Genomic DNA, 10439 nt, shown 5'->3' on the forward strand with positions numbered 1-10439 from the left:
TGTGTGTGTGTGTGTGTGTGTGTGTGTGTGTGTGTGTGTGTGTGTGTATGAATATGAATGAATGCCATATACATTCAGAGGCCAGAGAGTGTCTGAATGTTGAACTGCGGTTGCAGATGGTAGTGAAAGCCAGTGGTGCGGGGAACCAAATATGGGTCCTCTAGAAGAGCAAAAAAATGGTCTTAAGTGCTGAACCTTGTTTAATGAATAAAATAAACAAGAACTTAGCAAAGCAGCACAGGCTTGTAATGAGCAGTCAGCATGGAAGTGAAAGTGAAAACTCCCGCCTCCCCCTCCCACTGTCAGGGTTGATCAGGAGATCTTGCAGACATCCTTGGCCTCCTTAGTCATCCTAGTCATCCCATGAGAGCATGGAAATTATAATATAGTCTGGGTTGGGGGCACAAGCCTGCAGTCCCAGCACTAGGGAGGTGAGTGTCAGCCTGGGCCGTGTGGGAAGATCCTGTCTCAAAAAGCAAATCCCTTAAGTGTAGAGAATATAGCTCACTAAATTTAGTCCCTAGCCCCTGAGCCCCCAGATGATAGCACTTTGAAACATTCACCATGTCTTGTTGTAAAACAAAAATACACATTATTTATTGCTGGCATCTTGGCACAGATCTGTAATTTCAGCTTCTGTGGGGGCTGAGCAGAAAAATGGACAGTTCAAGGGCAGCCTAGGCTACACAACATTGTGGGACCCTGTCTCAGAACAATGACAAACAAAAAACAGTGGTTAAATATTGGAGGCTGAATACTTGGCCTGAGAGTTTCAAGTACCTGCCATGCCAGGTCCCAGCACTCAAGTCTGTCAGCACACATAACTCGCTAGCTATTAGGGACTACCATGGGACTAAAACTATTTGAACAACTAAATCATGTTTTAACTTGGAAGTTGCAAACAAAGTTAGCTTCAGGGCCAAAACTGGTCAATTCATATTTTCTGCATTTACAGAATTGGGACTGGTGGGGTTTAGGTAAACTGTTAGCAAAGGGGACAACCATTGTGTTACAAATGGGTGTGGAGTTGCTAGGTCTGTTTTCTCAAGGAAGGCAGAAACTCCTAGTTGTCAAGACTCGCTTGGCTCGCAGGCCATCAATGTGTATCCCCTGTTCTAACTACTGTTGGCCAGGACTCGGTGAGCTTACAAGTCTCATTTCATAGACCATTAAGTTATTCACTTGTCTACTGTAGTCTTGTTGATCTACAAATTTTGTCTTTTAGCACGTCGGGTTTGGAAAAATTATCTCCCAGCGATTAATGGGATAGTTTTTCTGGTGGACTGTGCGGATCATTCTCGTCTCATGGAATCCAAAGTTGAGCTTAATGTAGGTTTATATTTTTATATTTTTTTTTTCCTGTATTGCCCTTTGTTTATAAGAAGTGTAAACTCGGTAGTCCCAATACTTAATGTGGTCAGAGTCCTAGAAGAAAATATTTAAAATCTGAGACGTGTTTTTTTAAGTTGTATTCATTTTATGTGTATGAATGTTTTGCCTGAATCTATGTATGGGTGCTGTGTGCTTGCCTGGTGCCTGCAGAGGCCAGAGAAGAGCACTGTATTCCCTGGAAATGGAGCTGACAGATTTTGAACAGTTGTAAACCATCATGTGGGTGCTTGGAATATTCTCTGGAAGAGCAGCCAGTGCTCTCAACTAAGAACCACTGAGCCTTCTCTCTAGCCCAGTGAGCTTTAACTTTTCAGTGTCCTGAGGAACTGTATTGAACTTGAGTGTTGGTTTATAGCTCCTGTGATGGGGTTAGCTGCATGGCCCAGCTTGCTCACAGTGCTCCTCAGCTCTGCCTGTTGTCCCAGCCTCATTAGTAGTACTGTTCCCTCCTTGTGGTTGCTCTTCATGTAGTCTTGGCATAGTGAAACTGAAAGGGTTGAGAGTTTTTAAGATTGATTTGTTTACATATTTTATGCATATGGGTGTTTTGTGTACATGTACAGCTGTACACCAAAAGAGGGCATCAGATCCCATGGGACTTCAGTTACAGGTGGCTGTGAGCCTCCTGGGTGCTAGGAATTGAACTCAGGACCATGCTCTTAGATGCTGAGCCGTCTCTCCAGCTGAGTATTTTGAATCTATTTCTCCTACAGAGTCATGGGATAGGCTTTGATGGTCTTCTACCACTCTTCAGTTTTTTTACTCATTTTGGGTTGTCGCCTTTGTTGGACTCCCTATAATGTTGCCTTATAATGTCTATTTCTTCATTTTGTATCTCATTTTTTTAAAGTTTTTAAATAGTTTTTTTATGCATATGAGTATTTGCGTGTATGTATGTATATGTATCACATGCATGCCTGGTACTCACGGAGGCCAGAAGAAGGTATCCCATTGAACTGGAGTTACAGAAGATTGTGAGCTACCGAGACCCAAGCCCCAGTCCTTAGCAAGAGCAAGTGCTCTTAATTACTTAGCCATGTCTCCAGCACCTTTCTCTTTCATCTGAGTGTTTTTTACTGTTTACTCTCCTTATCTCTCTTTTTTAATGTATGTTTCAAATGGGTCTCGTTTTGTGTGGGGCTAACTGCTTTCTTTCTTTTTAAAAAATTGTTTATTTAATTTTTAGTTTATGTGCATTGGTGTGAGGGTTTCATGTCCCCTAGAACTGGAGTTACAGATGGTTGTGAGCTGCCATGTGGGTGCTTGGAATTGAACCTGGGTCCTCTGGAAGAGCAGCCAGTGCTTTTAATCACTGAGCCATCTCTTTAATACTCGATTTAATTTTTATTTCTGTTTTATTAATTAATTTATTTATTTTTTTGAGACAGGGTCTTGTTATGTAGTCCAGCCTTAGCTGGACTTAGCTTCCCAAATTCTGGGATTACAAGAGTGCAGCAGTGCTAGCTATCACGCCCAGCAGTGATAGCTCTTACACTTAGTCTTCTGCTTATTTCTAAATGGACTTGATCTAAAGGGAGGTGTTGTTGAATGTCTTCACTTTCTCCATCCTCTTCTGCACAGTAATGGCTTCAGGTGGATCTCATCCATACCTGCTGAGGCGCCCACCCCTCCTCCACATACCTGCCCCCCCCCACACACACTTATTTTTTATTTACAACAACACCCTGTAAGTGATAGAACCATTAAAGGAAACAAAGAGGGAGAATAACTGACAAGTGGTGGTGGGAGAATCTACAATTTGTGGGTTTCCAGAGTATGACCAGGATAATAGAGAGGAACAACCCAGAGCTCCATTTTGGGAAGGTGCTATCACTTACAGGGTGTTGTTGTAAATAAAAGATAAGTGTTGGGCTATATGTTATTATTAGCCCTAAGATTATCATAGCAGTATTATCTAACCCGCTATCACAAATAATAAGACACAGTCACCTGTTAGATTTTGTAATTGCCTTACTTACCTAGGGCTGGGCAGATATTTCACTTATACTGTCTCAGTAACCTCACTATCCACCTCCCAGTCCCCATCCAGTGCCACCCTCCTTAGCCATCCTCGTCTGAGGTGTCTTCCATCCATAATCTTATAAATACTTGCTTTTATTCGTCATCTGAGTCTTTCCACGCCATTGTTGGAATCCTTCCTCCAGGCCCAAGTGATTTTTTTTTTTTTTCTCCATCGTTAACCCATCGTGGCAACCTCTTTCCTCCTCTCTTTCCATCCGTCTGTTCCTGTGATTCTTCTGTCCTCTTCAAGCCTGGGAACCTTAGCCATGCCTACCCCATTCTGCCCTGCCCAGGTATAGGCCAATGATGATTTAATCATCCAATCAGGTATGTCTTAGGCAGGTTTACACAACAAGGATAGTCATAACAAGACCTTGAGGGCCAGTAACCTCCAACCTCCAGCACACATGTTCTCCTTTACTCTTCCAACTCTGCTTCCTGTTAATGAGATGCAGATGTCCCGTCTTGAAAACTGTGCCAGCACTGCCTCCTCTTTTTGTCTGCTTTATTCTTTTAAACACTGATTCATTTCTTCCTAGAACCTTTCTTGTACAATCCATTAAACTGGATTTAGAAGGTCATCTCTTAGGCAAGCATTGTAGATAGACACTGTTTATCAAATCACCATCCTGAAAATGTAGATTTGCTGACTTTGTGTTCACGTTCTTTGGGATCTAGTGTAGCTTATATTTTTGAACTAGCATTCTGATAGGTGTCCATGGCTATCACATTTGTGTTGGAGATTAGTCTGCAACACATTTGCCTTGTTGCTGCACATCTGTGTGAATGTCTTAATTCAGTCAGGCCATCCTAAATGTGTGGCTTCTTGAAGTCTCACACTGTTACACAGTCATTGTTGTGTATTTTCCTCTTTTTACTTACCAAGTTCCACCTATCTCAGTTTTCAGTTCCACATCTTGGCTAAGATTTTGTTGAAGCATGAGTTGCCATGCTCCCCTGAACATGCTAGTGTTGACTTTCTGTCCTGGTTCATTGTGACGCTCAGTCATCTGCTATGTTCAGTTTTTACCTAGGTTTGTTAACATGAATCCGGTGCATTTCACTTCTGTGATCCTCTCAGCACTTAATGCCAAGATGAACTGTTCATCAGATGCAAAGATGACCACATGGTGCCTTATGAAACAAGTGGAAGTTGGTTTTTATTATATGATGAGCTTTCATTTCATAAATTGCTCACTTGGGTTTGTTTGTTTTTTTTAAATCTTGTCTCTAGGCTTTAATGACTGATGAAACAATATCCAATGTGCCAATTCTTATTTTGGGAAACAAAATTGACAGGACAGATGCAATCAGTGAAGAAAAGCTCCGTGAAATATTTGGGCTCTATGGGCAGACCACAGGAAAGGTAAGAGAAAGGCTTGAGGGAGACATGAAGAGGATACCCACATTTTTCTGTTCTGAGACAGGGTCCCTTCAGTGTGAATGTTTCATCAGGGACATATTCTTTAGCCAATATCTTCCCCACTTCCTTACCTTTTTTCCCCCTTTTCTCAGTATATAAAAAGGGCCTTGAGGGGCTGGAGAGATGATGGCTCAGAGGTTGAGAACATTGGCTGTTCTTCCAAAGCTTCTGAGTTCAAGTCTCAGCAACCACATGGTGCATCTATAATGAGATCTGGTGCCCTCTTCTGGAGTGCATCTGTACATGCAGGCAGAGTGCTGTATAAATAAGCACTGGGGGGGGGGAGAGGCACTTGAACACAGGACTTTTTACCTGTCTTCTAATACCTAATAAATGAAGACATGATAGAAAACGCTGTCTTTTTTATTATTATTTATTTTTTTATTTTATGTGTATGGGTGTGTTGCCTGTGTATGTCTGTGCACCATACATATGCAGTACCCATGGATGTCAGAAGGTGCTGGATACCGAGGAACTGGTGTTTGAGAGATTCTTGTTAACCACCATTGGGTGCTAATATTTATTTCTTTTTGGATTTTAAAAAATTAATTATTACTATTTTGAAGCATTACTACTAACCAGGCTTCAGTCTTTAAAGAATTTTCTGGGGCTGAGGAGACGGCTCAGCAGGTAAGAATATGTTTTACTCTTGCAGAGAACCCGTGTTTGGTTGTTAGCACCCATGTTGGACAGCTCACAACCACTTGTAGCTCTAGCTCTAGGGAATCTGACACCCATGGCCTCCGTCTACATTGCGCTTACCTGTACATTGCCACAGACATCCACATATACATAAAAAATAAAAATAACTCTTTTAAAAAGTATTAAGATCAAAGCACTTGGTTATCCTCTGTGAATCTATTATCCCATTTTGCAAATGAGCAGAGGGCTGCATAGCAAGTAGATAATACAACCAGAGATAGAATTGGAATGTCCTACATCAGTGTGCCCTACTGTCTTTACTATAATTTGAAGGAAGCCTCTGGTCTAGAAAAGCAGCCTGATGAGAGAAAATATAGAAATGTAAGCCAGGTACTTTATGTATATGTACATACTTGTTCATATATGTAGAGACCCGAGGTCAGCTTTGGCTGTTCTTAATAAAAGTATTTGGCGTTTATTTGCTGGGCTAGGTTGTCTGGCCAAGAGCTTCAGGAATCCACTTGTCTGTACTCTCTCAGCGCTGGGGTCACAGGTGTGTGGCACCGTGCCTAGCTTTTTTTTTTTTTTTTTTTTTTTAATATTTATTTATTATTTATACAGAGATTCTGCCTGCAGGTGGGCCTGCATGCTGGAAGCGGGCACCAGATCTCATTATAGATGGTTGTGAGCCACCATGTGGTTGCTGGGAATTGAACTTAGGACCTTTTGAAGAAGAGCCAGTGCTCTTAGCCTCTGAGCCATCTCTCCAGACCCCGTGCCTAGCTTTTTATGTGGGTCCTAGGGAGCTGAACTGAGGACCTTACACTTGCGCAGCAGGCGCTTTGTCCGCTGAGCTGTCTTCCCAGTCCCCTTATCTTCTGCTTTAAAATTTTAATTGTCATCTGTGATTCTTTTTGTCTGTAATTCCCATACCTTCGGTGTGCTGGGAGAAAAGTTGTGGGCAGCTTTGCCCAGCTAGTTCCATAGTCTTTTTGTTTGTTTTGCTTTTTAAAACAGGGTTTCTCTGTATAAGAATGCTGGCTGTCCTGGAACTTGCTTTGTAGATCAGGCTGGCCTCAAACTCACAGAGATCTGCTTGCCTCTGCCTCTTGAGTGCTGTCATTAAAGGGGTATGTTACCATGCCCAGATTAATTTCATAGTCTTGATGCATTATCTGTGTATTTCTTATAGTTAGCTAGCTTTTTAACGGCTGAGGCATCTCTCCAGCCCTATGTATTTCTTGAAATTCTTCTAGACCAGATGTGGTGGTACACATTGAGGGCAGCCCCAGCTACACAATGAAAACCTGCATTTATTGCATTTATTGATAATGTCTTGGTGTGAATGCTTTCTTTTTTTTTCTTTTTTCTTTTTTTTTTTTTTTTTTTTGTTTGTTTGTTTGTTTTTTATTTTTGAAACAGTTTCTCTGTATAGCCTTAGCTATCCTGGACTTGGTTTGTAGACCAGGCTGGCTTTGAACTCACAGTGATCTGCCTGCCTCTACCTCCCTGAGTGCTTAATGAATATACTAAAAGGTTCCAGCTTGTTTTGTCTTGTTTTGTTATAGAATATTGTGGGTCCATGGGCCTGGAAAGTTTTCTTCACAGTTCCTTGTCATAACTGTCCAGATGAATTTTGGACATTCATAGCCAATGTTTTTCAGAGATATAGGATGAGGCAGTGTGTAGAACCTGTTAAACTTTATTCTGAAGCAAGAGGCCGTGCAGAGGTCATCTGTGAATACCAGACACATTTTGCAGTTACTGTCTGTATCTGTGCTTTTGCATGTGGAGGCTCTAACAAGTCTTTCTGGGTTTGCCTCCCTTAGGGGAATGTGACTTTGAAGGAGCTGAACGCCCGCCCCATGGAAGTGTTCATGTGCAGTGTGCTCAAGAGGCAAGGCTACGGCGAGGGTTTCCGCTGGCTTTCCCAGTATATCGACTGATGTTTGGACAGTGAAAATAAAGAGTTTTACTTCTGGACTGAGCCTGTTCACAGCCTCCTCATGGACTTTTCTAATAGAACAAGGAAAGCTCTCCAACCATGTCTGGCATTGAGAAGCCACGCATCTCTGTCTGCGCTCATTGCCCAGTGGTGACATGTGCTCTTCTCCACTCTTGGGAAGTAACACTGCCTCCCTGCTGGTGCAGGTCAGTGTGCAGGGACTTGGGCTGGCAGGATTTGCCAGGGGAAGCTTGGTGCCATCATGGACACCTGAAAAGAAAAACACGTCTCACCACTGGTTGATTTCAAAAGAAAGTGATTCTATTTTTTAAAGAAAGTGTTGTTGATGTAATTGGTATCCCTTCTCTTAACTTTCTGAGTTCACAATTTACTTGGTCCAGATTTTCTATTCTTTTTTTTTTTAAACTAGTAAAAGAAATTTAGATACTTCATAAAATTATGAACAGCTAGTGCTTTGGAGGCCAGAGCTCTGCTGTGTAACTGCCTTGTTGAAGGTGGCACCTGAGCACAGGCGCCAGGAGAGGGCAGAGCCTTGGCCTTTCCTGGGGCAGTCTCCACTGTGGTAAGGGGAGTCCCTCATCTGGAGTGGATAAAGTGTCATTGTCACATTGTCAACTTTATTTGCAGTTACTGGTTTCAGCAGGCTTTGCTTTTATACTGTTGTAGAATTTCATCTCTGTGTAGCACCTTCCTTTCTTCACTGTAGATATAAAAAGTGACTTTTGCCTCATGAAAAGGTTAAGAACATCTCTTATTAGACCCCATGTTGCGGGTGTGTCTCAGATGCTTTTGAGCGTATTCTAGGGGGATGGTTCTGAACAGGAGGACACAGGTCAGCATCAACAGCCCAAGGCTCTGAATTCTGTGAGTAGAAGACCTATTTATCTGTTCTGCTAGCATAGCATTGGTTGAACCTAGGAAAGGCTTTCAGGGGGCCTTTGCATTTTCCTCTCCAGAAATAAGTAGAACATAAAATGGCCTACCAGCAAGAGTGAGTGCTGGTGTGAAAGCAGCGGCCCCGTGAGGATCATGAACAGGATTTTTATAGCATTTGGTTTTCATGATGCCACATACGAAATTGGGTTTTCATGGTGTTAACTTGATAGCCTACCCTTGGAGTAGAGTGGAGGAGATGGAATCCTGCTTCCTACTTTCTTTAGTGCAAGGTGAGAGGTAGGTTCTTAGCTATGGTGCTGCGGCCTTGTGACAGACTTGTGTCCAGTAGAGTGTAGGGAAGGCGGGTAGCACACTCCTGGGGAATGAGTTCCCACTTCTTAGTTGTGAGCACTGTGCTCATGGGACAGTTCTGTCACACTGCCAGGTTCCCAGTGCAGAGGCTTGGTGAGGTTTCTGTCTGCAAAACGCATGCATTGCGTTCAGCCACGACCAGCTGGAATGAGAACAGTGTGGAAAGGCCTGCTAAGCCTTGAGTGAGGGAATCTAGCTGGTGGCTAATGAACTGGCTGGGTAACTTGTATGCTTTTCTTTGCCTTTGCCTGAAGACTGCCCATGTCTCTGTCCAGACACATGACAGGTCTCATTGCCTCAGTGTTGGTTTCCTTATTTGTCTTTTTCATTTGTTCCTAAGCGCTTGATGGCAAGCTAGAAGACTGGACTCTGTCCAGGGTGGCTCTTTGTGAAAGTGGTTTATTCTTGCCACTGGAGAAAGAGATGACTGAAAAGTGGCACCAGTCTGCTTCCTGCCCCGCACAACACCAAATTAAATAAGGTGGCCAAAAGAAGTTGCTGCAGTAAGCGCAACTCCACCAGAGGGCCAGGGCCATGTCTAGGGGCTCCAGTGAACTGAAACTCTTCATTCTGTTTATCAGAGTGCACATGTGTCCTGTTGCAGCAAAAGTAAAACTGTCATTTACAAAAGGTCAGTCTGTATCCTAAGCATTTTAATAAAAAGCTAAAATGAACTTGCCTCTTTTTCTCATTGATTTGTACATGGTGAACATGCAGTGTGACCTTTGTTGAGAGGAAAAACAAAAGTTCTTTACATATAGGGAAGAGTATTTAAAGTGAATGTGAGTCTTGAGTTGCTACCAGGATAATAAAAATAAACAAAATAAAAAAGGCTGGGCACTAGTAGTAGCAAATGCTGCTGTATGAGCATCTTGGGTCATACTGTGGGCCTGAGGTTGTTGGTTATCTCTGCCACAGAATGCTAACGACATGCTGGAACATACCAGCTAGCAGAATCCTCATTGCACAGTGCTGGAACGGATCATTCAGAGCCACACTTGTCAAAACAAGTTTCATTCTGCATTTACACTTGCTTATAGAAAGCACCAGAAGGGGCTGGAAAGGTAGCTCAGTGGTTAAAAGCACTGGCTGCTCTTCTAAAGGACCTGGGTTCAAATCCCAGCACCCACATGGCAGTTCCAGGGTGTCAGACAACCTCCTACAGACAGACATGAGGCAAAACACAAATAAAAGGAAAAAAGCACCAGAAGACAAAACAAATCAACAGGTTCTTTAAAGCTGAGGGTGATGCTGGATGTGTCCTGTCACCATTACAGCAGAAGGAGACTGTGCCTCTGTGGGCAAAGGGGGTGTTTGTGGCCCAAGAGGGTCCTGGTGAGAGGTACGGAGGCCCTTAACTGGAGTTGCTTTTGCTGACTTGCGAAAACTTGATAAGGAACAGAGGATGAAGTAGGGCTCCGTGGCCCATGCCTTTAATCCCAGCATCGGGAAGCGGGAAAAACGAGGCATTCGGAACACCTGTCTCGAAAAACAAAGAACAGAGGCTTGAGGGGCATCAAAAACAAGTGTTGAATTGTAGAAAAAAATTCTGTTTTTCAAGATAGAGTTTCTCTGTGTAGCCTTCAAATATTGATCTCTTTTTGGTTTTTTGAGACAGGGTTTCTCTGTGTAGCCTTGGCTGCCCTGGACTTTGTAGACCAGGCTGGCCTTGAGCTCATAGAGCACTGGAGACATTAGGTGTGCTGGCTGGGGAAGCAACATCACAGTGTTAATTTTGTTCAGAGA

The 10439-nt window shown here is 42.9% G+C and overlaps 1 protein-coding gene across 2 annotated transcripts in view; it reads left to right on the forward strand.

The window, feature by feature from the left end:
• Sar1a (secretion associated Ras related GTPase 1A) overlaps positions 1-9367 on the forward strand; it is an 18023-nt gene extending 8656 nt beyond the window's left edge. For both annotated transcript variants that reach the window (XM_055598988.1, XM_055598989.1), the window contains exons 5-7: positions 1226-1329; positions 4649-4780; positions 7309-9367. In XM_055598988.1, coding sequence (XP_055454963.1) covers positions 1226-1329; positions 4649-4780; positions 7309-7425 — 353 coding nt within the window. In that variant the 3' untranslated portion in view covers positions 7426-9367. The remainder of the gene's footprint in view (positions 1-1225; positions 1330-4648; positions 4781-7308) is intronic.
• The last annotated feature ends 1072 nt before the right edge of the window (positions 9368-10439 follow it).

This window comes from Psammomys obesus, unplaced genomic scaffold (assembly GCF_907164565.1).
Source record: "Psammomys obesus unplaced genomic scaffold, mPsaObe1.curated_primary_1811, whole genome shotgun sequence".
Classification (NCBI taxonomy): domain Eukaryota; kingdom Metazoa; phylum Chordata; class Mammalia; order Rodentia; family Muridae; genus Psammomys; species Psammomys obesus.